Source organism: Alligator mississippiensis, chromosome 3, assembly GCF_030867095.1.
Source record: "Alligator mississippiensis isolate rAllMis1 chromosome 3, rAllMis1, whole genome shotgun sequence".
NCBI lineage: Eukaryota > Metazoa > Chordata > Crocodylia > Alligatoridae > Alligator > Alligator mississippiensis.
The window spans coordinates 302729287-302756324 of NC_081826.1; the positions used below are offsets into that span (position 1 = coordinate 302729287).

General features: G+C 65.3%; 3 protein-coding genes across 7 annotated transcripts; 2 read left to right on the forward strand and 1 right to left on the reverse strand.

Annotated features, from left to right (window-relative positions):
* Positions 1-2129: 2129 nt before the first annotated feature.
* On the reverse strand, positions 2130-13945 carry TMEM8B (transmembrane protein 8B). Its single transcript, XM_059725400.1, has 13 exons — positions 13829-13945; positions 9206-9395; positions 8568-8775; positions 8288-8421; positions 7579-7850; positions 6603-6958; positions 6152-6248; positions 5827-5950; positions 5372-5514; positions 5013-5191; positions 3404-3550; positions 3031-3147; positions 2130-2752 (listed from the first exon to the last, which is right to left on the reverse strand). The coding sequence occupies exons 1-13, from the start codon at positions 13917-13919 to the stop codon at positions 2417-2419; spliced, it is 2394 nt and encodes a 797-aa protein (XP_059581383.1). The 5' UTR covers positions 13920-13945; the 3' UTR covers positions 2130-2416.
* Positions 13946-14304: 359 nt separating this feature from the next.
* Positions 14305-21893, forward strand: FAM221B (family with sequence similarity 221 member B). 3 transcript variants are annotated; one of them, XM_059725403.1, is made up of 7 exons: positions 14305-16240; positions 16596-16860; positions 17728-17871; positions 17952-18062; positions 18280-18483; positions 18870-18989; positions 21803-21893. In XM_059725403.1, exons 1-7 carry the CDS (start codon positions 16142-16144, stop codon positions 21820-21822), a joined length of 963 nt encoding a protein of 320 aa, XP_059581386.1. In that variant the 5' UTR covers positions 14305-16141; the 3' UTR covers positions 21823-21893. The 3 variants fall into 3 exon arrangements, with proteins under 3 accessions (XP_059581386.1, XP_059581384.1, XP_059581385.1); XM_059725401.1 differs by lacking the exon at positions 21803-21893 and adding an exon at positions 19164-19385; XM_059725402.1 differs by lacking the exons at positions 17952-18062; positions 21803-21893 and adding an exon at positions 19164-19385.
* A 400-nt stretch (positions 21894-22293) lies between these two features.
* Positions 22294-26814, forward strand: SIGLEC15 (sialic acid binding Ig like lectin 15). Of its 3 annotated transcripts, none has more exons than XM_059725404.1 (8): positions 22294-22369; positions 23344-23730; positions 24051-24407; positions 24672-24693; positions 25412-25458; positions 25798-25836; positions 26043-26084; positions 26309-26814. In XM_059725404.1, exons 1-8 carry the CDS (start codon positions 22330-22332, stop codon positions 26335-26337), a joined length of 963 nt encoding a protein of 320 aa, XP_059581387.1. In that variant the 5' UTR covers positions 22294-22329; the 3' UTR covers positions 26338-26814. The 3 variants fall into 3 exon arrangements, with proteins under 3 accessions (XP_059581387.1, XP_059581389.1, XP_059581390.1); XM_059725406.1 differs by having other exon boundaries at positions 25801-25836; XM_059725407.1 differs by lacking the exon at positions 25798-25836.
* Positions 26815-27038: the final 224 nt, after the last annotated feature.

Genomic DNA, 27038 nt, shown 5'->3' on the forward strand with positions numbered 1-27038 from the left:
TGGTGCCTGCCCTCTTCCCACCTCAGTCTCTTCCCACTCCCCCACCACCCCCCAGTCCCCTCCTGGATGTCTGCTGGGATGTATCTGGCTTTAATTGGCTTCTAATCCTATTAGGGAGGCTCCCAATGGAGCCACTAATCCCTTTAGGCAGGCAGAAATCTCTTTGCCTCCGGGCTTGCCCTTGGGGGAGATGTAGCATGGGGGGGCCTAGCCCAGTGGGACAACCAAGGGCAGGTGGCTGCATGCCCTGCCCTGCCCGGGTCTGGCTCTGCAATAGTGCCTTCCTGGGTGCAGGGGCTGCAGGCTGACATCTCTGCTCTCCACCGTGTCCACATCTTCACCCCACCTGCTGCTGCTGGGCTGGCCCCAAAGGTGATGCTGTGGGATCCCCACTCCTGGGCAGCCCCTGAGCTCACAGACAAGGGGGAGAGGCTGGGAAGAGGGGACTGAGGAGCAGTGGGCAATGCCTGTCCCCCTCCCATGCCAGGCCTGGGGACTGGGGGGCTCCAGAGGCCGGGCACATGTCTGGGGACACAGAGCCAGGGGCCAGGAGCCCTGTGCTGTCTGCTGGACTGGCTGCCCTGTGAACCATGCCCCACACCACGCTTAGCTGGGGGTGGTGGCAGGTACCCATGGGGCTGCGTGGCTAAGGAGGGAGCACCAGGTTGGCAGTGCCAGGCTGGTCATAGGGGCAATGATGTCTCAGCCCCACAGGGACTTGCACAGACCTGCTCCTGCCTGGGGACGGAGCTGCTGGTTGCCAGCGGATGCCAGGATCAGTGCTGCGTTCTACCCTGGGCAGCCGCGGGCCTGGGGGACTGTACCCAGCATCCCCGCAGGGTGTGCAGGCAGTGCCCATACACTGGCCTCCCACCACCTGCCTGCTGGGTGCAGTGCGGCCTGAGGCTGGCCCTTGGCCTGGCCAAACCCCACTATCCTGGCCCAGACCCCAGGCTCTGCTGCAAGGGAAGAGCAACAATCGCTGCGCCCAGAGCTGCCTGCTGCTGAGGGGTCTGCTGGGGTGGGGATGGGAGCCCCTCGGGCATATCTCCCAGGGTATGTGGGGCTGCTGCCCCCAACCACCTGGGCTCAGCTGCATGGACCTGGGGGCATAAGGCTTCTCTGCACCTAGGCTGGGGCCTGTGTTGGGAGCCTGGCCTTGTGGGAAGGCTCTGGTTGCCAGGACTCCTGGGTTGTGGCCCCACCCCTGTGTGGCCCTGCCTGGGGCTTTCCCCACTGCCTCAGTTTCCCCAGCCCATTACAAATGCAGTTGCCTGGAGTGGCAGGGCACAGGCTGGGGGGTTGGAGCCACGGGCAGCACCGAGGTGGAGGGGTCTCAGGCAGGAGGTACTGCAGCCTTGCAGGTGTCCTCCCCGAGTTGGGGAGAGCAGAGGGGGACCATTCTCAAAGCTGCTCTGAAGACCCAGGGCCCAACCATGCACTGCTGAGAAATGCCCAGAGGGTCCTGGCTGGGCCAGGGTGGGGCTGTGGAAGGTCCCAGGAGGCGCTGGGGGCCCAGGACTCCTGGGTTCAATCTCCAGCTCAGCCACTGACCAGCTCCAAGCAGCTGAAGGAGATTTTGTGGCTTCTGTGCCTCAGTTTCCCTGTGGCCCCAGCCCCATTGTGCTGGGGGCTGGGAGCACTGGGTGAGGAGGGGGTCCATGCTGGGTGTCAGTGATGGGAGAAGCCCCTGGCCCAGGGTGCTTTGGGCCCTGCTGGAGCTGGAGCTGGGGCTGGGCCCGGACCAGGACCAAATGCGGTGGAGCTGCCCCCACTCGGCCCCACGGCCTCCTGCAACCAGGCCAAGGAGCTGTTCCCTCCCAGCTCTACCGTACTGGGGGGCAGGGAGCCCCAGGGTGCCAAGCTGGGCTGCACTGGGCTCGGGCACAGCCCATGCTGAAGCCAACACCCCATGACCCTCGCCCCAATCTCTCCGCTGGGGCATCACCTTGTCTGTGGCCACCGGCCTGCGGGACCCCACAGCCCTGCCTGTTTCCCTGGCAGGGCTCTGCTCCCCACCTCACAGCACCCCGGCACCGTAGCCCCTCCTGCGGCCACGTGGCTCCGAGACTCAGCCAGCTGCCTGTGCCCGCTGCCCCTGGGGACTGAGCTGTGCCGACGCCGCCGCACCCAGTTCAATCAGGTTGTAATTTCAATTACATGGGGACAGGTCCCCAGGGACGGTGCCTGCCACTGGAAAGGTCCCAGTGTCCTGGTGCTGGTGCCTCCACCCCGTGCCAGCCTGCCCCTGCCCCAGCGGCTCCGCAGAGGGCTCGCCCCAGGCGGTGGGACGTGAGTGTGGGGCCCGGGAGGGGGAGCCCAGTGTCCGTGGCTATGGCAGAGGGCACGGGCAGTGCTGTGCCCCGGTGCCCGCGGCAGTGAGTCTGGTCCGTGCCACGGGGGCAGGCAGGCACCATCAGCTGGCACAGATGCTGTTGATGGAGGCAGCGCCGGGGTCCACCAGCCCCAGCTCCTCCTGCTCGTTGACACAGAGCTGGTATCCGCAACCCTTGCGGCGGGGCAGAGGGGCCAGGCGCCCGTCGGGCTTGGCACGGGGTGGCAGCAGGAAGCCGACACTGCCAGCGATGAGCATGTGCCAGATGCTGTGGATGTAGAAGTAGTTCTCCTCGGTCTCCACAAAGGCGTAGAGCAGCACAGCAGCTGCCGCAATCAGCGCCCCCGGGCACAGGTAGAAGGCCCAGCGCTTCCAGGTGGGCGGGTAGCAGTGGCGTCGGCGGATGCTACGGGCCGTCTGTAGGCAAGAGGGGATGGCAAGCACTGGGCACAGGGGTGCAGGGCTGGCAGGAGTGGGGACACTGCCGGGTGCAGACCCATGCCCTGGGGACCTGTAGGGGCAGGGGGGTTGCAGGGTGCGGAGCTCTGGTGTCAGAGGCCCCATGGGGGCTGGGAGCGTGGCCAGCATGGAGGGTAGCTGCAGGCAAACAGGGATGGGGGAATGAGGCAGGGGCCATGCAGAGGAGGTGGTTTCTGCCCCAAGGCTGATGACCCACATGGTACCCACAGGCTTACCCAGGCGATGGCCATGATCCCTAAGGCGAAGAGGCTGGGTCCCAACAGGTTCCAGAGCCCGTGGCGATCCAGCTGCAGGGCCATGGAAAGCAGCATGGCGCCCAGCAGATACAGCACCTGGTGCCAGAGCAGAGGGCAGGGTATGCCCACGCTGCAGCCCATGCCTACTCCCTGCTCCTCCAAGCCCCTTCCCTCTCCCCCCGCCAGCCGGGGGGCCAGGGCACAGACCCACATGAAGCGAGCGGGGGCTGGGGGAGCAAGGAGGTATCTCCTGGCCCAGCACACTGCAGGCTGAGGCAGGGGCAGACCCAGTGCCCAGTGCCAGGCATCACCACCCCTCCATACCAGCCCCCCACCTGCTCCTGGTGCTCACCTGCTTGACGACAGGCTGGAGCCGGGCCATGGCAATGACGGTGACCCAGACGGACATGAGGGAGCCCAGGAAGTCACAGAACTGCAGCACGTCGTACTCCATGATGCAGAAGACCACGATGCCCGGCTGGTCACAGGCGTGATAGAACTGGGGGTGGAGCGGGGGGCTGAGCGCACCCCACATGCCTGCAGGGATCCCCCCACAGCTCCCACCCCCAGGTGTCCCCCATCTCACCACTAGACATGCTCTCCAGCCCCAGACGCACAGCTCAGCTGGTTGGCTGTGTGTGTTTCTGCCCAGCCGAACAGGGAATGGGGCACCAGAGTCCCCTGCCTGGAAGCACTCAGGGAGGACTGCCTGCAGCCCCATGTGCACCATGGAGTACAGGACGGGGGGAGGTTGGATGGATACACTGGTGCACTTGCCCCCCTTCAACTCCTGCTTCTCCCAAAGCTTAAAACCAGTTGTCTGGCAGTGGCCGCCACATTTTCAGTCAGGCAGCACTGACTTCCTGGCTCATTGTCAGCCACCGATTCCTGCTAACCTGCCACAGGTGCTGTGACAGCTGAAATTATGTCTGTGTGATAAAGGTGCTTGCTGAAGGCTCAATGAAGATTAGACCAAGTGTTTTTTTCTGTATGTGTGTAGATATTAAGCTGTATGTTGTTGCTAAGAGCCTAATTAAAGTTTAAGATGTAGTAAGGCCTTGTACAAAGTAAGGCCTAGTAAATTTAGCAAAGCCTTGAAGTAGTAAGGCCCTGTGGCATAGTTAAAATAAACTTTATCAAAGGAATGCAAAGCTTGTACTGCTATTGGTCAGTCTAAGGACAGTTGAAGTAAAAGGAATCTGAGTGGCTGTACGTTATCAGCACTGTTCAGAAGCTATAAATTGACTAAACAGCTGGAAATTATTCAGAAGGAAGATACAGCTCTGTGAAAAGGATTATTTAGCTGCTGGCCTGGATCAGTGGGCCCGTGGATCTTGAGGAGCCCAAGGACTGAATACCAGGGTCCTTCCTGGTACCCCTTGGACAGCGCTGATCAGGGACGCCTGACTTCGCTGAACTTTGTGGAAAGAGAAACTCGTTGTACATCAGGTGTCAGAGGGGACTGCCGATAAGTTGCTGACATGGATTGTTCTTGTCTGTCATTGTTTGTCTTGTTACCATGCGTAGTTGTGTTTTTGTTAAGTCAATAAACCTTTCTTACCTCTCTACCCCTGACCATACTCTCAATCCCGAACCCTCCGCAGGCAGCTGGCACAGTGCTGTTGCCCCTCTCTCCTTTCTAATGGCCTGGATGTGCCTCCATCAGGCTGCTCCTTGTTCTGCCAGGCTGCTCTCTGAGCCCTGCAGACTGCCTTGAACCCACTGCAATTAAGTTCTATCTGGTTTTGCTCTCATCTTGCACAGAGCAACCCAGCCTGAGGCCCTGGGTGCATTGGCGATGCTTCTCATTTACTTTTAACTGGAGGAAACTTGATGCTGTGTTGAATGAGCTGGCACCCTGCGCCATCTGCACCCCCCGCCCCCATTTCAAACTCCTAGATCCACCCAAGGGAGGGCACCACCCCAGCCTGCCCCTCGACCCATCCCACCCAGGGACTCACAGTAGAGAAGAACATGGTGAAGATGTAGACGGAGGCTTCCAGGAGATAGTGGCTGCGCAGGGCAATGGCCACTGGAGGCACGAACATGAGGTTGCTAAGGCAGAGCAGCAGTGTGGAGAGCAGCTGGAAGCCGTAGGAGAAGGCCTCCGCATTGTCTGTGCATCCCCAACCGTTCCAGCCTGCAGGCAACAATCCCATCAGCTGAGCAGGGCCGGGCCTGGGGGATCAGGGCATGGGCTAGGATATTCCCCCTCCCCAGGGCCAGCAGGGGGTGACCCCTTGTCCAGGCTACAGGGCAGCAGGTGGGCCCAGATGAACAGGGTCCCTGGTGCTGCATGGGGCGGGGGGCACGGTCTCACCTGCTTTGCACTCGCAGGCAGCGTACAGGTAGTTGTTGGTGCGCAGCAGCTTGCACTGGCCGTAGGTGCCACAGTCATTGATGCAGGGTGAGAGGTAGGTGCGCAGGTATACCTCTGCCGTCGCATTGGCACATGGCTCAAGCCTATGGGGTCAGGCGTCAGCATGGGCCCCAGCATAGAGACACGGGCATGCAGGCTTGCACATACATGTGGCCGTAGGCTCAGAGTGGACCCGTGGCTCACCTCCCTGGGCCCAGTCCCTGCATCTCCCACACCTTGGCCATGCTGGGATCACCCATCCATCACCTGCCCTGCTAGGCCCCAGCCCATGCAAGCTCCTTGCCCCTCCTGCTGTGCTGTCACAGGATGCCTAGACCACTCCAAGGGCCAAGCCACAGATCCCCCCATCTCCCCTACATTGAGCACCCCAAACGAGGGCCATGGTGGGCACTTACCCACGGTCGGTGGTGCAAAGTGAGCGCAGGCTGAGGTACCAGCTCCCGGTCTGGGGGTAGGGGATGCGCAGGCGGCTCAGGTTGGCTGTGGCATTGACGGACAGCAGGAACCCAGCCAGGGACTCTGTGGGGACAGGGAGGGAAAGTGGGGGCTGTGCTGAGCGGGACGGGACCCTGGACAACCCCCCACCCTGCTCCAGCCAGCGCAAACAGGCCCCAGCATCTGGATGACCCCACCCAGCACCCCCCAGCACCACTAGAGAGAGCTCTGCCCCTCCAGCCAAGCCCCAGCACCCCACACTGGGAGCCGTGGGCCCACCCCTACCTGTCTCACAGGTGACGGAGCTGTTGTCCCCCAACGTCAGCGGCACCTCGTGGTTCAGGCACCCAAAGACCGTCACGTTCTCACCCCACAGGGAGGACTGGAGAGGGGCCAAGGAGCAAGTCACGGAGCTGGAGATCCAGCCCCAGTGCCCACTACCCGACCCCAACCCACAGATCCTGCCTTGCTACCCCACACCCAGTGCCTCCCAGCAATGCCTGTGCCCCCAGTCACAGCCCCACAACCCTGTATCCCATGGCCCTACTGGTGCCCTTCCTTCTGTCCTGCAGCCCCTCTGCTACCCCACCCCAGTGCCCCTGCCATGCTGGTGCTCCTTATTTCCAACCCACAACCTTCTGCTGCGCCACCCCAGCCATGCCGGTACCCCTCACTCCCAACCTGCAGCCCCCAGCTATCCCACCCCAGCTGCACCAGGTGTCCTGCACCCACACACCACATTGAGCTTGAGCTCGAGGTTGAGGACACCACCGCTGTCAAGCACTGGCAGGAGGTTGATGACAAAGACAGCAGGGCGCTCAGGTGGCACTGATACATTGGGCCCAAAGAAGATGTAGAAGTGCACTGAGAAGGTGTCCAGTTCATTGCGCAGCGTAGGTCGGATGGGCCAGCACCGCTCAGCACTGGGGCCGGGGCCGGGGCCAGGGCTGGGGCGCTGGGTGCCATTGGCAGGTGCAGGGGGCAGGCCATCACCCGGCGCCAAGCTGGACGCAGAGCCGAAGGACTGTGGCATGTTCATGGCAGCACCAGGTGGCAGGAAGGGCACTCGAGCCAGGCTGGGCCGGGAACAGTCTGCCAGGGAGGGAGCAGCATCATCAGCAAAGGCCTCCCCTGCCCAGCCCCCCCAGGACAGACAGCCCCATGCCCCCTGGCCATCCCACCTGCGGGGAGCTCTGGCCACTGCTCACCACAGCCCCCCATGACAAACCTGCCCACATGCCTACCCCGGAACACGTGCCAGGACTGACTATAACGGAGGTGAGCAGCGGGGAGGGGAATGAAATAGGGGTGGGACTGTGAAGCTGAGGACCCTGTTCCCCTGGCACCCCCAGCCCCATGGACACTGAGCCACCTGCCTGAATGCAGCCCTGGGGGTCATCCATGGCCTGCCCCTCTCCCAGAAAGGAAACTGAGGCACGGAGCAACCACCTGCAGTGGACCTGGGAAGGAACCCAGGAGTCCAAGCTCCTAAGCTGCCGGGAGGCAGGAGAAATCACTCCCAGCTGCCCTGACACATGCAGGGCTGCAGACTTCAAAGCTGGGCTGACAGGCAGCTGCACCAGCAGGGCCTCTAGCCAGCCCACAGCTTCCAGCTCCTAATTTCCTGGGGCCTGGCTCCATCCTGATTCCTATCTCCAGACCGCCCGGCCTGTGGGGTCCCTGCCCCACTGTGCCCCTGCCCAGCTCCTCACCTGTGACCTGCACAGTGACCTGGAAGGAGATGGTGCCCGGCGTGCCCGGGTGCTTCTCCACCAGCACGTAGTACCACTGCTGCCAGAAGGGCAGGTCCAGTGCCAGCTGGCAGGGTGCCCGCTCCCGGCAGTCCCGCGCTGTGGAGTTGTGCAGTGGGGGTGCCTTGGGCCTCACCCGCAGCCAGAGTGGGCAGCCCTGGGCACCACGGTCTGAAGTATGGCACTGCAGCACCTGCACCAGCACCCGCGAAGTGTAGCTGGGCACGAAGACCCTGCAGGCACGGCCAGCGTCAAGCCTCGGCCTCATTCCCAAGGCAGCTCCCACCCCCCTCAGCTACCCAGGACCCCCCTCCCTGGTACTGGCACTGGGGCAGCGAGCTCCAGTCTAGGGTCAGCAGGACCCGACTTGGGGCTGCTCTGAGGTCAGGGAATGGGGGTCCCAGGGAAAGGGCAGTGGGTCTGGATGGGGAGGGGGATGGGTACAGGTAGCTGGGGCTGCTGCTGGATGGGCGGCTCCAGGGTGCCATGTCAACAGACCGGAGTCCATGCCCAGCCCTGCCCCACTGCACAGGGCTGGATACAGAGAAGGCAGAGCCCTGGCCCAGGCGCTGAGTAGAGGACCCTGAATGCAGAACAACGGGGAAGGTCCCCCCGGGACATGGCACATTCCACCCTCAGCAGAAAGCCCCATGCTGGCACCCCCACACACTTGTAGAGGCTGGAGCGGTTGTGGGGCGCGATGCTTTGGCTGGTGACATAGCCGGGGTAGAGCACGGCGATGCCCACCAGGCGCTGCACGATGAGCTGAGGCTGGAACAGGTACTGGCACTCCTCGTACAGGCCCTGCGAGCCACCGGGCTGGGGGTCAGCGTGGGGCAGGGCAGCCAAACCCAAGCTGTGCCCCCACTCTGTCATGGGCAGCCATGCAGGGCTTTGGCTCGGCCTGCCCACGGGGTCTGGACCCTGGAACTTCCCCGGCACCCGCCTACCTTGACGGAGATCTTGCCATCATCCTTGGGCAGGTGGGCAGCCAGGAACCAGTCGCCAGGCAGCGGGCTGGTGACATTGAAGACGCCGGTCGTCCGGTTGGGTAGCGTCCAGGTGAGGGTCAGGGCGAAGGAGCCGGGCACGGCTGTGTCCCGGGGGAAGTGGGTGTGGAGGGGGTTGATGACAGGAGGAGCCCCTGAGCGGAAGTACCTGCAGGCAGAGAGCCGTGAGAGGTGACATGGGAAGGAGCAGGGCAGGAGGACAGGGCCAGTTCCCTGGCAGCTGCACTGGGAAGCCAAGCACTGGCTCTGCCACTGACTCCCTCTGTAGCCCTGGTCAAGTCACTGCACCTCTCCAGCAGCAGCATAGGGCAAGCAGCTGCCTGCTGCATGGGTCCCTGATCAGGGAGACAGGCCAAGCACTGCAGGGCTGAGGGCCACCAGCTCCAAGAGCAAACCCAGGCAGGGCATGCGGCAGGGACTCGTTACGTGCAGGGCCCACCGACCCCATGAGAGCAGTGCTCAGGACAGACACGGCAGGGCCAAGCCAGACAGCCCGGTGCTCCAGCCCTGCAGAGGAGGCAGGAGCCGGAGATACAGGGCCCGGCCCTGCCCAGTCCCGGCCCAGCCCTGACACTCACACGGTGATGCTGCGGTCCGGGCACTGGTCCCCGAAGGTGCCGCCCTGCTCCTTGAAGGTGATGAGGTTCCAGACGGCAATGACGGTGTCCTCGGGGATGTGAAAGTGGAAGAGCTCGATGCTGGCGAAGGAGCGGAAGGGGCTGAGCTTGCGCGGCGTGCGGGTGAAGTAGTCGGTCACGAAGAGCCCGTCTGCGGGGGGCCGAAAGGGTGTGAGCCAGAGGGAGGGAGAGGGCGGGGGACTGACCACCCCTGCATGGGGCACGGGCGCTTGGGACTGCTGCAGAGTGAGGGGCTGGGTGACCCACCCTGTCCCCGAACAGGGGTCTTGTAGGGACAGCTGAACCCTGGGGCTCCTGAGTCCCGCGGGCAGGGGATGCTGGCCCAATGCTGGGGCCTGGGGGTGGGAATGCAGTGTCTCCTCCCTTCCCAGCTGCAGTCTGCTCTGGTGGTGCTCAGACCCGGACTGGCTGCCCTTGCCCCAGCACTGCGCAGGGGTGTGGGCCTGGGATCTGCTGCTAGTTTGGCCTCATCTGGATACTGCATGCAGGTCTGGGCTCTGCATTTTGAAAAGGAGGTGGAGAAGCCAGAGAGGGTCCAGAGGCAGCAACAAAGATGCTCAAGGGCTTGGAAGTCAAGTCATAGGAGAGGCTGAAGGAGCTGGACATGTTCAGCTTGTGGAAAAGGTGCTTAAGAGGGGACCTGGCAGCAGTCTGCAAACACCTGAAGGGCTGCCATGCAGGAGATGGAAAGCAGCCTTTTTCTCCTGCTGCAAAGACAAGGAGGTAGACCAATGGCTAGAAGTTACAAAGCCAGTTTAAATTGGATATGAGGAAAAACTTCTTCCCTGTCAGAGCAGGGGGCAAAGGAACAGGCCGGGGAAGGGTGGGCTCCAGAGCGGGGCCTGCTAGAAGCTGCCCCTCCCACACACACGTGCATGAGTAGAAGCTCCCTCTCCCTTCACACATGTGCATCAGCACAGAGGCGACGAAGGTTGCTCTACAGCCGGAGCAGGGCGGTCGGGGAGCACTGTGCTCAGCAGTGGGCGAAGGAAACAGTGCTCACAGTGGCTTGGGTGGGGAAGGTTATAAGGAGCCCAGAGAAGTGCATGGGAGGGAGCACAGCGGCAGCCCTGGCTGTGTGGGGAGAGGGCTGAGGGGTGGCTCTGCTTGCTGTGCCCAGGCTGCCTGGTGCATGGCTGCCCCAGGCTCTGGGATTTTGCAGGTGTGCATAAGGGGTGGGAAGGGATTTCCCTGCCTCCTGTTGCTACACATGTCAGGCGGGTTTTCTTCCTCAACAGCTGGGTGCTGGCTGTAGCCTAGCCCAGGGCTGTGCCAAAGCTCCTGTGGGACCAACCCCACAGGGTCCTGGCTGGAGGGTCTTGCCCCTGTGCTTAGGCTTAGACCAACACTGTACTGGGGCAGGAAGGGATTTCTCCCCTGCTTGGACTGGTCCAGACTGGGGAATTTTGCCTTCCTCTGCAGTGAGGGCACGGCCTGGGCCTGGGCTCACTCAAGTCATGCAACCCTCTTGGCAGCAGCAGGACCCTCCAGCCTTTGTCCCCGGCACTCCCTGGGGCAGGCTTGGGGGCTCTCATGTTTTTGGGCAATGGGCCTGGGTGCCAGGCAGCAAGGTTGATTGCATAGCGTCAGGAACTGGCCAGACCAGGAGGTGTCTGGGATGGTTTGGATAGAGACGATCCTGCTCAGAGCAGGCACTCGACTATCTGGAGGGTCCTGCCCGCCCTGCTCTTCCCTGAGTCTGTGGAGATCTTCCCTACTCTGCTTCCCTGGGCAGGTTGCTGCTGATCCCCCCACAACAGGGAGTGCATCCCTGGGATCAGGGGACCAGCACTAAAATGTCCCATGCTCCATGGGGCCATCCTAGGGGCTATTTACAGATAAATAGGGACTCTCTTCTGCTTTGAAACAGAGACCTCTGAGCTGCAGCTGAGCAGCCCCCATCTCTGCTGCCCCATGAAGTCACCCCTGACCTCCTCCCCGCTGCACACATGACCTCACCTGCCCCTGCCAGCTCAGCCTGAGCCCAGCCCTCCGCATGCACCAGCCCCTTCCCTGGAGGCAGGTGGGAGCTGGGGCTGTGCGGGGTCACGACTCCATTCACAGTGTCTCTGAGAACAAGAACAAGCCCATCACAAGTGATCAACGGAGTCAAGTGGATGGACCACTGCATCCTGACACATCAGAGCCAGCGCACAGCATGGGCTGCAGCCACCAGCCCCATCTCCACCAAGCCTGCTGAGAAGGGCCTGCCCTGGCAAACAAGACGTGGGCTGTGTGTCCTGGCCCACTCCCTGAAGCACGACATGGCTGCATCCACCTCTCCCCTAGATGGCCCTGGGGATGCACTCACCCCCAGCCTTGGCAGCTGCAAGGGGTGCCCGGAGGGGTCTGGCACATAGGGTTTCCCCCAGGCCCGTCATGGAGACTGGAGACCCCAGGCAGCTAGTGTTCTGTCTCAGCTCCCGCTTCTGGCTCTTTGCAGCCACTCAGAGGAAGGCAGGGGGTGGGTGATGGGCCTGAGCTGAGCACCACCTGTCCCTGCGGTGCATGCCAGCAGCAGCAAATGCCTCCTTGGATGCACTAAGCCTGTTCTTGCCATGCTTCCCTATGCCAGCTCACAGGAGAGCAGCACAGAGATGCGTGCTTTGGGTCCCCAGAGCCCACAAGCAGGAGATGCATTAATTATAGCCTTTCCCTGAAAGCCTGCAGGCTACAGCAAAGGGAGGCCCAGAAGGCACTGCCCATGGGCTGTGGCAGGGAGCACACAGGGCTGGAGGGGGCTGCCAGCTAGGATCCTGCTCAGCAGACCCCTTCCCCCCAGGGGCCAGGTGCACAGAGCGAGGTCTCCACAAAGAGCCCATCATGCACAGCTCATGTGCATGCCACTGTGCATGTGCATGCACACATGTTCACACGTGTCTGTGCGTGTGCGTGTGTAGGCACAGCCATCTGTAGCCTGACATGTGTCTGTTTCTTTGCTTGTAACAAAGGCAGCAGCCCCCACCATTCTCATTGTAAATCAACGACAGAGCTGTCAGCCTCAGACATAAAATACTTGCTTCAGTGCAAGGGAGCACGCATCATCTCCCTCCCCCCATCCAAGCCTCCCTCCCTGGAAATGAGCTCACTGTTCTCGCCAAAAGCCATCAATTCTGCATTAATTAAATGCCCCGGGATGGTGGTGACAGTATCTACTTGCCTACCCTTAGCACGCTTCCCTGGGGGAACAGGCCAGGGGGAGAGGAAAACTCACCACCCAGCCAGCAAGGACCAGCCAGCCCCTGGAACAGCTGGAGAAGGGTGAAAGCCTGACACGGGAATGGTGGGGGAGGGGAGCACCCAGTGGGACCAGGAGGTGGGCAGCACCACGGGGTCCCTGGAGACCCCACCGCCATGTCATGGTCCTAATTGAGCTCTGGGATGGAGGTGGCCCAGACACAAAGGGAGCTGCTGGACCTGCTGAGCTGGGCAGGGATGTGGTCCAGGAGGCCTGGGGGTGGGGGGCTGGGGCTGGGTGTGGGGCGGAGAGCCCCGTGGGGAGTGGTCAGGGGCTGGAGTCAGGGCTGGGTGCAGGAGAAGGACACGGGGCTGGGGCGAGCAGTGGGGTGGAGGGTGGTGGGAATGGCCCACCTGCCTGCCCGGTCGTGGCCGCCGCAGCTGCCCGGGCAGGGGAGGAGCCGGGGCCGGGCCGGGGCAGGGGTAGGAGCCGGGGCAGGGAGTGGGGCAGGGGCAGGGCAGGGGGCGCGGGCAGCCAGCACCGCGGACAGCTCCGCCGGCCAGCCCGGCCCGGCCAGCACCGCGGACAGCGCCCACGGCGGGGGCCGCCCGCTGCCCCCCGCGGGCACGGCGGGGACAGCACTAGGGCTTGGACCCCCCTCCCCACAACGGAGCCCTGGGGATCGCCCCCAGGATCAGTGCCCCCCACCACGGGCACGGGAGGAGCAGCACCAGGGCTAGGACCCCCCACCAATGGGATCAGCACCGGGGCCAGCGCCCGCCGCGCACGGGACACGGGTGGGAGCAGCAGCAGGACCTCGTCTGCCCCCGAGAAGCGCGAGGGATGACCCTTGGGACCAGTGCCCCCAACCCACAGGACATGGGGCGGGAGCAGCACCAGAGCTAGGATCCCCACCACCCGTGGGATCTGCGTTAGGGCCCGCAACCCCAACCCGTGAGACACGGGTGGGAGCAACAGCACCACAGCCAGCAACCCCCACCCACGGGACACCGGTGCGACTTGAACCCGAGCCGCCTCTACCCCCCACGGGGCCCTAGGTATGGCTACCAGGACTGATACTCCCACCTACGAGGCACGGGTGGGAGCTGAGCCCGGGCCACCCCCCGCAACACAGGACCCTGGGATCAGCACCAGGGCCAGCGCCCCCGCCCACGGGACACGAGGGGGTGGCCAACACCAGGGCCAGCTCCCTCCCCCACCCGCGGGACCCGGAGACCAGCACCAGGGCCAGCGCCCCCGCCCACGGTGCACGGGTGGAAGCCACACCAGGGCCCCGGGCTCAGCGCCGCAGCAGCCCGCGGACACGGACACGGACACGGCCCCGCGTGGGAGCAGCTCCGGGCCAGCCCGCTGCGCGCACTCACCGGCCAGGGGCCCCGCACCGAGCAGCAGCAGCAGCGGCAGCAGCGGGGCCGGGGCCGGTCGCGGCCCGTGGGCGCCCCCCGGCCGGGCCATGCCGATCCCGGCCTCACCGGGGAGCGCTGCGCCGCGGCCCCCGCCCGCCATGACGTCAGGGGGAGCGGCCCCGATCCCGAGACCGCCCCCGCGCGCCCATTGGCCCCGCACCCCGCCGAGGGCCCCGCCGATTGGCCCCGCGCCTGCCACGCACGGCCGGCCCCGCCCCGACGCCCAGCTGGGGGGGGCGGGGAGGGCGCGTGGGTCTCAGGGGGGCGGTGCGGGGGCAGGGACAGGGGGGCGGGGGGCAGGTGCGGGGGAGCAAAAGAAGGGGCTGGGGAGGGGCAGAGGGCAAGTGCAGGGGTGGGGGCAGCAGGTGCAGGGGGCGGGGGACAACAGAAGGGGCAGGGGCTGGGGGCAGCTCCTTGCTGCCGGGGGGCCCGAGCCTCCCCGCGGCACGATCCCCGCCACCGGGACACCGTCCGTCCGTCAGTCCATCCGTCCGTCAGCGCGTCCGGCTCCCCCCAGCCGTGACCTCATCGGGCTTCCCAACAGGGGCCGCCTGACGTCATCTCGCTTCCCAGCCGCGGCCGTGACGTGAGCGCCCCCAGAACCCGCAGGCGAAGCCCCCGGAGCAGGCGCCGCTGGGGCACAGACCCGGGGGCGGGGGCGGGCTCCGACCCCCAGCCCCGCACCACGGCCCGCTGGCACCGGTCACAGCTCCCGGAGGCACCGGGAGACGTGGCTGGAGCCGCTGCCTGCCCCGGCCCCGGGGGCGGCAACAGCCGGCAGGATGGGGGCGTGCTCCCGGCCGGGGCCGCCCGGAACCCCGCATCCGCTCCCAGCAGCGAAGGGCCCTGCAGAGCCTGGGGTGGGGTCTGCGACCCCGACGGGGTTGTCCACAGCTCTGCTGAGTGCGTCCTTGTTCATCCCCGTGGGAGACCGCTGCACCCCGGTCCCGGCCAGGGGAGCTGGAGTCCTGCTGCCTGAGGCTGTGCAGCCTGGTACCCGAGCAGACCCTCAGGACGTCTGTCCACCACAGACAGGTGACTCAGGGAGCACTGTGTGCTCCACCGGCAGCACCGTGCACTGCCTTGTGCCCAGCACAGCACAAGCACAGAGCTCCCGGCCCTGCTTCTGGGCAAAGGGACCAGGACCCTCTTTCCACCCCCAAGCACAGCTGGCGCCTGGGGCAGGGGGCAGCACCCTCTTCTGAAGCACCGGGAGGGTGCCACAGCTCAGGCCAGGGCTGGATGGGGGCAGGGGATGCCCCAGGATCAGAGACGTGGGGCAGGATGCTCTGAGCATGGAGGACTTCAGGGCACTGGCCAGGCCCGCGTGCCCCCTGCGGCCTGGCGTTGCACCGGTGCTGGTGCCCAATCCCAGTGCTGCCCGTTAAGCTGCGGGGCATGTAAAAACCTGCTGGGGATTTAGGTTGGTGTTTACCTGGGAGCTCAGGGGGACGGATCTGCAGGCCCAGGGCTGGGCCTTGTGCTCCCAAGAATGAGCCCATGGAGCCGTGCTGGGCGATGGGCACCAGGGGCCTAGAGAGGGTTTCTGGAGGATGAGGAGGCAGCTGTGCCCACGCTCACAGGCCTGGGGCTGCAGGGGAGAGGGGCTGGGAGCCAGGACAGCATGGAGCTGACATGAGGGTTAGCTTGGGGCCCAACGCGATGGGCCAGGCCTTGGTGCTGCAGTGAGAGGACCTGACTCCACCAGGGCAGTGCAGAGCACCATGCAGGGCAAGGGCAGCCCCAGGGGCCAGGGCAGGCAGGTGAATGGCCCCCAGCTGCCCCAGCACATGGCCTGGCTGCTAAGCGGCTGCCCTCCCATGCTGAAGGCTGCCCTGCAGGGCAGGGGGCTCTGGCCAGCCCCAGGCGCCAGCTCCGCATCCCTCCTCCTGGTCTCTTCCCGTGGGCTCCTGAGGGCTGATGCAGTCAGCCCCCTGCTCCAGGCTGCTCTGTGGCTCCTGGGACCGGTGCTCAAACCCCACCCCCCCACCTCCTTACTGGGGGTTCATCGGGGATGCCCTGTCTCTGGCATCCCCTGCTCCATGCATCTGATACCACCCAGCCCGCCCCCCGCAACGACTAGGGTGGAAATTAGCCCCTTACCCCCAGTGTCCAAATGACACACTGCAGCGGGTGGGGAAACTGAGTCACTCCAGAGCTCTCCCTGCCCTTCCAGCCCTTGCAGCGCTCTGGGACTGGCTCGGCCCTTGAGGGGTTAAAGGCTGCCCTGGCATTGTCCCCGTTGCCATAGGAGCTCCCCCCCCCGTTGCTATGGGGAAGGCCCCTCCCTTCCTGTTGCCACGGGAACTGGTCCTTCCTTCCCCGGCCTCCGAGCAGCTCCTGCGGGAAGATCCCCGTGCCCGCCCGCAGGTAGGAGATGCGCCGCAGGGCGGGCTGGCCTGGACCGCGCCAGGGAGGGAGCCCGGGGGTCCGGGCGCCCCCTCCCTCCACCCCATCTTCCCTCCATCAGGTCCTGTCCCGTCATCCCCCCTCCGCCCACCCCCCTGCAAGCCGCTTCCCTGCGTCCTGCCTGGTGTCTCCCCCCACCCCGTGCCCCTCACCGCGGCATCTGGGCCCTCCTCCGCGGGCTCTCTGCAACCTGCTGCTGCCCCCCAGCCAACCCCCCTGCCCTGTCCTGACTGTGCCCCCCGCCTCGTGCCACCCCAAGAGCCCCCCGCCACCCTTACCCTCCTCCCCCCGGCCCTGACACTGTGTCCACACACAGCTGGGCATGGAGGGCCAGGAGCCTGGCCTGGGGGGCAAGGACCCCAGGGGGGCATCCCCCCCGCCAGAAGAAGAGCCACACAGGGCGCCTTCTCTGCTGGCTGAGGACCCTGCGGGGGCAGCAGCAGCCAAGGAGGCACCCCCGCCGGCCCTGGGAATGGAGGTGGTGGAGGAGGAGGACGAGGAAGGTGAGGGGGAGATGGTAGAGGTGAACCATCAACACACGCAGACAAAGCGCAAGGCGACGGCCAAGCAGGGAGCAGCAGGTACGGTGAGGGTACCCCAACCTGCCAGAGGCTGCAGGTTGTGAGCGAGGGGTACTGGCAGGGCTGCGGGGGCTGGATCAGGGGCTGTGGGTTGGGAGTGAGGGACACCGCAGGGCTGGGGGGGCAGGGGCTATGCATTGGGAGTGAGGGGCACCGGCAGGGCTGGGATGGGAGGACAGGGGCTGCAGGTTGGGAGTGAGGGGCACTGGCAGGGCTGGGGAGGGGGGACAGGGGCTGCAGGTTGGGAGTGAGGGGCACCGGCAGGGCTGGGGGGCAGGGGCTATGCATTGGGAGTGAGGGGCACCAGCAGGGCTGGGATGGGAGGGCAGGGGCTGCAGGTTGGGAGTGAGGGGCACCAGGGCTGGGGAGGGGGGGCAGGGGCTGCAGGTTGGGAGTGAGGGGCACTGGCAGGGCTGGGGGGAGGCCAGGGTTGTGGGGAGTAGGGGACCCCAGCAGGGCGGGTGAGATTAGCCTGGTCTTGTAGCCAGCCCTGCTGCGAGAGCCTGCCCCTTCCTGCCCTGGCCGGGCGGTTTGCACCGTAGTCCTACTGGCTCCCAGCTGGGGTGCTTCTGGGCACTGGCTAGCACCTGGCTAAGGTGGACGCCCCCACTCTCCCTGCTGGGGGCCTCAGCAATTGGCACCTTCATCCCAAAAGCTGTGCAGTCCCCCAACATAGCCGACAGCCCAGGGCAGTCTCCAGTGGGCACCAGGCACACAGGGCCCCAGGGATGGGTCCCTAGGCCTCAGCACTGGCAGCCCCAAAGCCCAAGGGCAGCCATCGAGCTGGTGCCAGGTGAGGGTGCCATGGGGGGCTGTGGCAGGATGGAGGGCTGCCCCAGCCATGCTCACCCCCCTCCCCACACCCAGGCTACACGGTGCGAGCGGTGGTGCCGGCCGAGAAGGCGGAGCTGGTGTCGGTGGCCAAGGCCATGCACCGCGAGCGCTTCGGCCGCACCGTGCAGGAGCTCTTCAACCTGGAGCGCGAGGCTGCCCTCAAGGCCATCAAGACAGGTAGGGCCTGGGGGAGCGGGGAGGGGGCAGCCACGGGGCTGGGGGCGGACGGCAGGCTCATGCCCTCCCATGCCCTGCAGGCCTATACGTTGGGTGGCGCTGCCCCGAGTACCTTTGGGACTGCTTCCGCGTGGGTGACCGCTCCAAGTGCTTCTGTGGGCACCTGCTGCAGGAGCACCAGGTCTATGCCAGTGGGTACTGGGGGGCAACCGCTGGACAGCCTCGCCAGACCCCTCCCCTACGGGGGTCCCCACCCCCCTGGCTCAGGTCCCTGCTGACCCTCTTGCTGGCAGTGCTGCATGGCCCTGGAGGATGCACAGCCTCTGGGGCTCAGCCCTGGGGTCTCTGCAGCCAACTGTCCTGGTGGGGAGGGGCTGCCAGGCGCTGAGGGCCATGCTGTGCCCACAGAGACGCGGGTGCTGGTTCCCTGTGCCATGCCCAACTGCAAGTGCCAGGGCTTCGCCTTCATCCCGGCCCGGCCCGAGGATGTGGGCGAGTTCTGGCTGAAGAGGAGAATCGGCTTCAACGCCACTGCCTGGCGCGCCACGTGCCGCTGCAAGCACAGCCATGAGCAGCACATGCCCCGCGCCAGCCGTGCCTGCCAGGCCAGAGGTGAGGGCACCTGGCGGCGGGCCGGGGCACGGACGGGCAGGTGGTTGTGTGTGTGCATGGCTGGGGCAGTGGCTGGGTGTGTGGCTGTGCCTGCATGGGTGTGTGCGGGGGTGTAGCTGTGTACACATGGCTGTGTGTGTGCAGGGCTGTGGCTGTGCATGGCCATATCCTAGTGTGCGCGCAGCTGGGGGTGCACATGAGTATACATGTGCATGTTTGTGTGTATACATGCATGTGCCGGGAGCTGCCCTGTCTCCTGGTGCAGCTGGCTGGGCTGCGCCAGGCTCTGCGGCTCTCAAAGGCAGACGTAGGGGGGAGCGCTGGGGCCCTGCACTCTGGCAGGGCCGGGGCCCCTGCTCCCCCACCCACCTGCTCCCCCCGCCCAGGCTGCTGCTGCACGGGCTTCGAGTCCAGCTTCCTGTGCGCGGCCTGCGACCGGCGCTGGGAGGAGCACGAGACCTTCTTCGAGTCAACCGAGGCGCGGAGGCAGGGGGGGCGCCCATACGGTAGGCACCGCAGGCACGGGGGCTGGGGGGAGTGCAGGGCAGGAGGCAGCGGCACAGCCCAGCCCAGCAGGGGGCACTGTGGATCTGCCCCACGGCGGTGCCTTTCCTCATAGCCCCATCCCATGGCCTCTCCTGCCCCCACTGCCCCTCCCACACCTGCCCTCGTGCCCCCAGGAGAAGCCTACCTGCCCTTCGCCGAGATGCCCGAGCTCCGCAACGCGGTGCTGACGGGGCACGAGAGCGACAGCTCCGCCTACGAGGTCCTGCGCACGGGGCTGCCCGCCCCGTCCAGCTCACGCCCTCTGCCTCTTGCCCCTGCAGGAGCCTGGAGCCCCGCGGAGCCGGACGCCCCCAGGCCGGGGCGGGGCGGCCACCAATAAAGGGATGCAGCCAGCACCTGTGGCCTGGCCTGGGGCTGGGGATGGGCAGGGCAGGGTGGGCTCGACTCTCCCCGGGGAGCCCCGACTCCTGGGTTCGCTTTCTGCCTGGGCTGGAGGTGCAGTGAAACACTCCTGCCGGCCTCCGGCCAGCACCCCCTTCCCGGCCTGGGCATGAGCTGCAGAGCCCAGGGTCAGCACGGGGTCACTGGCACGATGAGGGTCACAGGGAAATGCCCGGTTCACGGGGCACGGCTGCCCCAAAACCCATGGCACAGCATGGCTCAGTCCTTGCCGGGACAGTCACAGTGAGACGGGCCCAGACGGGCGGGTGCTGCCGGCAGAAGGGGCTCGGCCCTTTATTGGTCACCCCCAGAGGCCCCCCGGGGCTGCGGGAACCAAATTGGAGCAGCTGTGCCCCTGGGGCTGGGGGCTGCGAGGGGGGCCGACCCCGCCGTGACAGCGGCAGGCGGGAAACAGGGATTCCTCCTCTCCCTCTTCTCTACCACACCATCCCTGGCCCCAGCTCCTTCTCGTCAGCGGTGGATTAAGATTTATTGGGGTTCTGGGCTCCTGACCCAGATTTATTGGGGCCAGCTGACACTGCCAAGGGTGGGAAGGGGCCTCTGTGCCCCGCGGGGGAGGCTGGGAGGACCCGGCCAGGCTGGGGGGGGGGGTGGCACAAGCCCCTCCTTCCTGCTCCCCACTGGAGTGGAGTGGGGCAAGGGCGGACGTGGGCGGGCCACTGTGGGCTCAGGGCTCTCGTTCTGCTGCCTTTGCCCCGGAGACCCCACTGTGTGCCCCCTGCCCACCCAGCACTGGGAGGCACAACTCACGGCCCCCACTGCTGCTGGGTGGGCAGGGGACATGCGGCCAGCATGGGGTCCCCGAGGCAAAGGCAGCAAGGCAGAGAGCCCCAAGTCTGCAGCGGGCAGCCCACATCTGCCCTGCGCACAAATCCAGGGATCACATGCCCTACCCATGCCTCCCCTTGGGGGTGCACACAGCGGTGGGGAGCTGCCCCCCACAGCCGTGGACCAGCTGCCCGTTGCTCTGTCCTGCTCCCCACCATGGCCACGGGTCCTTCATCGCCCTGGCTGGGCAGCACCCTGAGCCCCTGCCCCACTCCCTCCCTCACCATGGGGCCCTCGATCTATCCCCCCCACACCCCCCCCCCATAACTGATTTGAAGGCAGCTGCTCTGCACACCGCCCGGCCCTGCTCGGGATCAGGTGCATGCATGCAGCAGTGCGCGCGCGCGCGCACACACACACACACACACACGCACACACACACACACACACACACACAGAGCACCCCCTGCATCTCACTCCTGACAGCCCCTTGCAAGCTAGAAGGCTGCTGCCTGCAAGGGTAAACCCTCCATTTCCCATGGGAACCCAGGGGCCCCCGATTGGCAGAGGCCCCTGGGCCCAGGCCTCATCCGTCCGTTAATCTGCCTATGCTTCTCCTGGCACTGCGGGGTCTAGCCCCAGGGCCTCTGGCTTTAGCCATGCACCCATAGCTTGGAGAGGCCGGAGCTGCCTCAGGCTGCGCTCCTGGAGGGGAGATGCCGTGTGCAGCGTGCTCTGCCAGGGACGGGGGCAAGGGGCAGGCACTGGCCTGGGTCTGAGAGGAGCACAGGGGTGTTAACCCCCCCAAAACCCACCAGTCCCCCTCAATGCCAGGTCTAAGAGCAGCTTTCAGGCCTGCTGGAAGCAAGGGGCTAGATCCCATCTGTGCCCAGGCTCCTCAGTGCCCTGGGTCCTGGGCTGCCACCACGATGGTCCCAAAGGCAGGTAGGATCTGCTGGGGGGTCTCTTGTTGGCACAGTCCTAGAGCGCTGGTCCCGGAGCGCCGGAGTCCCACGAGGCAGCCGGGGCACCAGGGGCGTGGGCCCCTGGGCAGTGATGCACTTGCCAGATCCATGGGTCCTGCTGGCCTCGGGCTGCGGACGCTGCATGCAGCAAGGGCTGGGATGCACTGGCAGGGTTTGCACGTGCTGACCAGGCCGGGGCTGCTCCACTTGGCACGTGTCGGCCAGCAGGAGATTGCCCCTGGCACAGCTGGGCCTTCAGGGGAACAATGGAAGGCACTACTAGGAACGGAAATGCCCTGCCCAGCGCATAGGAAAAGGTGACAGGCTGTAACAGCTGATAGGAACAAGAAGCTGTTAAGTAAAGGAAATAGATAAGGGAAGCTAAAGCCTCGAGAGAAAGCCCCAGTTCATCAGAAGCGTGCAGAGGGACCTGCGCCAGGACCCTGGGAGTTTGTGCCCTATAAATCCCAATCCAGCATGCGGCCTGTGCTTCTCTCCCGGCCAGGGCTCATGAGCTGGATGTGCCGGCAGCAGGGGCAGAGTCAGAGCCCGGGTTGGCGGGAGGGGGGCTGGGGGCAAGCAGACAGGGGACTCACCCCAGGCACCTGTTGGGACAGACGGACAAGGTGGATCCTGAGTGGAGGCAACAAGCTGGGCCACAGTCCCTGCTCAAGAACTCGGCTCTGCCAGGACAGACAGACGCTGCTCCACTGCCCGGCACACGCCTGCGGGACCAGGACGGTGGGCTGCGTCTGCCCACGGGGCTTCACCAGGAGGGAACGGAGCCAGCGTGGAGGTGCTGAGGGTCCCAGAGACAAGCAGAAGGGGCTGGGACCCACCTGCAAGCGTGAGCGTCCAAGGGGCCAGCCAGAGAGCCAAGGCCATGGCCGGGGGAGATGGCTGAGGCCCAGGGGCCGGAGCTGCAGCTGGTTTCTGCTCTTGTCTGAAGGTTCCCAGCAGCTGCAGCAAAAGGGAAGTGACCCTCCCCCCGTGGGCCGGAGCCTGGGCCCTCTACCCGGTCTGTGGTTCTGCTCTTGCTCAACTGGCTGCAGGGCGAGGGCTGGCCTGAGACATCCCTTTGCTGCAGAGCTCCAGCCTCCACCTGTCCAGGACCAGCCAGCCCACTCCCTGCTGGCACAGAGCCATGGTCCCGCATGGCCTCTGGCTCCTGGCCTTACTGGCAGGTAGGAGACGGACTGGGCCAGGGCTGGGGGGCACGGAGGCAGCACTCGGGGGCTGGGACACGGAGGGGGCAGGGGCTCCGGCCAAGGCAAGCTGGTGCACCTGACTGTTTGCACGCTCAGCCTGGGCATCTCCGTGTTATTGCACACGCCTGGGCCAGATGTGGACGGACAGGGCCTAGTCAGGAGCAAGGCAGCCATGTTCCTGGCCACTCCGCCTCCAGCGTGGCTTGAAGTTGCAGCATGGTTAGTTGAGATTGGATGTTTGGAGACACGTCTTCACTGTCAGAGCAGGCAGGCCGTGGGAGAGATGCCAGGGATGGGTGCTGGGGGAGGCTCTCCAGTGCTGGAGGTGTCAGGAAGAGGTTGGGCAGCCTCTGGCAGGGATGCTTCAGGTGCAGCGATGCTGGTGCTCTGCTATGGGAGTTTCCCAGACTTCTGGGCTGTGCTGTTGCCCCCTTCTCTCCTCGCTGCTCCGTGTCAGGGGGTTTTCACCTCCCCCCGAGGCGCTGGTGCTGCTGCAGTCCAGGCTGGGGCTGGGGCTGCAGCTGCAGCTGGGCCGGGCCAATGCTGCTGGCACCAACCCTGCAGGGTCCTGGCTGGAGGGTTTTGTCCATGCGCTCAGGCTCAGCCCCACGCTGCACTGGGAGCAGAAGGGGATTTCCCACTTGCTCAGACTGGTTCAGACTGGGGGGTTTGCCTTCCTCTGTAACAGAGCCATGGCCTTTGCCTGGAGCATTAACCCCTTTTATAAAAGCAGGACGTTGGCCACTGCTGTGCCCCCGCTTTCCCCACGGCATGTTGTAGACTTTAGAAGCTGGGTGTGCCTGGGCTGGTTTGCACAGGGCTGATGCTGCCTCAGGCAGGGCTTGGACTGGATGTGACCCTGCAGGTCCCTTCCAGCTGCAGGGCTCTGTGACTATGACTCTGTGACCCCCGCCTGCCCGGGCACCCTGGTGTCTCTGCTCTTCTTGCAGGAGCCATGCCAGCCGGCAGAGCGCAGGAGCCCAAGTGGAGCATGCAGATGCCCACAGTGATGACGGGACTGAAGGGTAGTGACGTGGTGCTGCCCTGCAATTTCACACACCCAAACATAAACTACACGGGCATCATCCGTGTCCTCTGGGAGTCCCACTTCCAGTGCTGGGTGGCCAACAACAGCAACACAAAAGGCAACTGCAGCAAGGAGCCGGGGCCCAACAGCCGCTACAGCCTGGCTGGGGACCCGCGCCAGCATGACCTCTCCCTGCGGGTGGCCAGGCTGAACTTTGAGGACAAAGGGCTCTACTCTTGCCGTGTGGAGCTGGTGAACATATCCGGGCAGTCCTGGACGCACCTCCCCTGCCTCAAACTCACTGTGGAAGGTACCACGCCAAGCTGGCAGCCCACGGGGTGCCTGGGGTGCTGGGCTCTGCCCACTAGACTGTAGCTGGGTGGAGGCTCAGGGTGCGAAACCCCTGGGGTGGGCCCCTGCTGGATGCCTGCGTCCTGGAGCTCTGAGACGCTTCTCGGCATCTACTCCAGGGCTCGCTGGCAGCAGGGGTGGCTGGGCCAGGGCAGGCCATCACGGGCCCCGGGCCTGGGGCAGGCAGCACTTGCTCCCAGTCCTCAGGTATTGGGGGGAGAGGGGAGAGCCTGCACCCGGGTCTGCCAGCCCCCGCCCACGGTGCCCTGTGCCCTGCAGCATCGCCCAACATCCTCAACCTCTCACTGCTGGAGGGGTCAGGGCCAGCACGGGCCTTCTGCATGGCCGAGGGCAACCCCCTGCCCAACATCACCTGGTGGGGCCCTGGCAACACCTCAGAGAGCCCAACCCTGCGGGAGACCCAGGTTAATTTCCAGAGCGCGGCGGAGATCACGCTGTGGCGCAATGGGACCTACACCTGCCGGGCGAAGAACACGCGGGGCTGTGCCGAGCTCTCCCTGACTGTGGGGCCCTCGAAGAATACCCGCTTCCTACTCCTGGCTGCCCTGCTTCCTGCTGCCCTGCTGCTCCTGGCACTTCTGGTCCTGGCTCTCGTCCTCTGCCAGAGGCGGAAAGGTAGGGGGGCAGGGGGGGCTAAGCTTGGGGAGTGATGCAGGGGGGAGAAAAGGGGTCCTAAACATGGGCAGGGAAGAGGCCAGGGGTCCACAGGGATGTGTGTGGGCTGGGCCGGGTTGGAGTGAGAGGGTGGGCTGGGCAGTGGGCCTGGGGGTGGGTGGGGGCTAGGCAGGGGTGCCAGGCGGTTGTGGGGAGCAGGGCAGGGGGCTGGCTGGGCAGCACCAGCACAAGCCGGCGCTGAGGGTCTGTCCTGCTCTCTTCTAGGGCGATGCCAGGGCTCACAGAGGTAAGGTCCACCACTGTACCTGCTCCAGGGTGTTGGGGGGTGGGGACCAGGGGTGACATGGGCATGTCCTGGGGGTGGTCATGGGGCAGAAGCATCTGCTCCCTCCTCTGACTGGTGCCCACTGCCCTGCACCACCGCTGTCCAGGGCTCCCCATGGGCTGTTCCCCCCACAACGACCCCACAGCCACTGGGTGCAGGGACAGGGGCCCGCCAGGGCCCCTGCTGTCAGCTGCTCAAAGCTGCAGACATGATCCCAGTTTCCCCTGCAGACCTGGGGCTACATCCATGGGGCAGGGCCATGGGGCCAAGCTGTACTTCATGGGCACCAGCTGTAAGGTCTTGTAAGAACAGAAGAGGTCTGTCTTGTGCTGTCTCCGATGTCACACGGGCAGCGAGCGGAGGCTGAAGGGAGACTGACCGGGTCTGAGCAGGGTTTTTCCCTGTTCCTCTCTCCCTTGCAGCCTCCAGCATTGAGGTTTCCAGGCAGGTCTGATGCAGAGGCCATGCCTCTCACTCCCTGCCCCATCACCACCGATGCCACTTTCCTCCAAGTGCGTGTCTAGCCCCTGTGTACATTTGGCCGCACTCAGTTTCCAGCACATCCGGTGGCCATGAGCCCCCCCTTCAACCACCCGCGGGGGAAAACAAACTTCCTATTTTTCATTACAAACTGCTGGCCTGTTCATTTCATGTGGTGACTCCTGGTTCTCTCTCACAGGGACTGTGTAACTCACGCCAGCCCGGCCAGCAACACGCCTCAAGCAGGTAGGGGTCTGCCACTGCCTGTGCCCCCTGTGCCGAGCTTGCGGGGGAGGCAGTGCATTCTCCAAGCAAGTCCTGCCACACTGACAGCCCCTTTCTGAAGCCAGGCTTGGGCCGAGGCTGCTCCATGCAGGCAGCCCCAGCCCCAGTGGGCACCAGGGAGAGACAGGGGTGCCCTGCTGCGAGGGGGCAAAGGTCACCTAGGGCCCCTTCCCCTGGGGTTCAGTGTGGAGGGGTGGGGGCATGGGGCCTGGCTGTCCCTCAGGGCCCCCATGACAGCACGGACCCTGAGGACCTGGGGGCACGGGCACGACCCCCCTGACACACTGCCTGTGCTCCCAGCAGACACCTGCATCTACGCGGAGCTGAGCACTAGGACACGTGAGTGGGATCAGGAGCAGGAGCTCCCACAGGCCCTGCCTGGCTCTCCCTTGCCCTAGGGCTTGCATGGCCAGGGCCGCTGGGGGCACAGAGCCTGGCCTGAGCTTAGGGGAGGGGCTTTGCTGGGGGTGGACAAAGACTGTGCCCTGGTGAGGGGCTGGGTGTGGGCCCTTTCACCCTGCCAACATTGGCTGCTCTCCCTGCAGCTCCCAAGTCCCAAGTCTGGCTCCCTCCAACCCCCGAGGAAGGTAAGAGGCTGCTGGGGTGCACCTGGTGGGGGGCTTACAGCTGTGCCCAGGGCCCCAGATGCTGTGTGCGTTAGGGTGGGCACACAGCATGTGGGTGCGGGGGGACCCTGCCCGTGCACACCTCGCACGCCATATGGGTGGGGGGGGTCTGTGCACCATGGGGTGGGGGGCAGGTCTCTGCCACAGCTCCTGCTGGCTCCTAACCCTTGTCTGCCTCTCTGCAGAGGTCACCTACGCAGATCTGGCTCTTTAGGGACTGTAGCCAGCTGCGGGGAGGCGCCAGGCGGTGCTCCCTGCCGTCCCCAGCGAGAGCAGAGATCTGCCTGGGCGCACAGCGGGGCTGGGAGTGCCAACCGGACCCCGCCAGCCCATCGCTGCCTGCAGCTCCTCCTGGCTCAGCACCCAGCCTGGCCCAGGGCACTGGGACCCCAGCTGGACTGCAGGCGCCCTGCACACCCCACCCCTGCCCAACAGCACCGACAAGACAAGCCCCTCGTGTCCTGACCCATGTCTTGGGGAGCTCCCAGGGCTGTGGGAGGTGGCATGTGCTGCATCGTCTCCAAGGGGCACCAGGTGAAGCCAAGCCCCGGCCCTTCCTCCCGGCGAGCACAGGGGCCATCCCAGCACCGTCTCTGGTGCTGGTCACTCTAGGGCTTTCCTGCAACCTCCAGCAAGTACTCTCTGCCAGCTCTGGATGGGCACTTGTCTGCATTAAATAGCTGGAAGTGCACGAGCCAGCTCCGTGTCTGCTGCTGCAAGCCCAGCGGGGCTTGGGCCTGGCTGGGGTCCTGCCTCACGCTGGCACCTGAGTGTGCATCTTGTTTGGAGCTCCTGGGAGCCATTCCCCTGCCCAGCCCCCAGTTCCCCCCAGCAGGGACCCCCTCATTGCCCCTCCCTGCTGTGCCCAGCCCAGGCGTGCAGGTCAGGGCCAGGCCCAGATGCACACAGCTGGGG

Excerpts from the sequence above, each read along its gene's own strand:
- TMEM8B (XM_059725400.1), bottom strand. The coding sequence starts at position 13,919 with ATGGCCCGGCCGGGGGGCGCCCACGGGCCGCGACCGGCCCCGGCCCCG. Across the intron at positions 5,515-5,826 it reads CTTTGCACCACCGACCGTGG|GCTTGAGCCATGTGCCAATG; the intron begins GTAAGTGCCCAC and ends CTGACCCCATAG. Across the intron at positions 3,551-5,012 it reads TCACCATGTTCTTCTCTACT|TTCTATCACGCCTGTGACCA; the intron begins GTGAGTCCCTGG and ends CTCCACCCCCAG.
- SIGLEC15 (XM_059725404.1), top strand. The coding sequence starts at position 22,330 with ATGGTCCCGCATGGCCTCTGGCTCCTGGCCTTACTGGCAG. Across the intron at positions 25,459-25,797 it reads CAGCAACACGCCTCAAGCAG|CAGACACCTGCATCTACGCG; the intron begins GTAGGGGTCTGC and ends CTGTGCTCCCAG. Across the intron at positions 25,837-26,042 it reads GGAGCTGAGCACTAGGACAC|CTCCCAAGTCCCAAGTCTGG; the intron begins GTGAGTGGGATC and ends CTCTCCCTGCAG.
- FAM221B (XM_059725401.1), top strand. The coding sequence starts at position 16,142 with ATGGGGAAGGCCCCTCCCTTCCTGTTGCCACGGGAACTGGTCCTTCCT. Across the intron at positions 17,872-17,951 it reads CCTCAAGGCCATCAAGACAG|GCCTATACGTTGGGTGGCGC; the intron begins GTAGGGCCTGGG and ends CATGCCCTGCAG. Across the intron at positions 18,063-18,279 it reads GGAGCACCAGGTCTATGCCA|AGACGCGGGTGCTGGTTCCC; the intron begins GTGGGTACTGGG and ends CTGTGCCCACAG.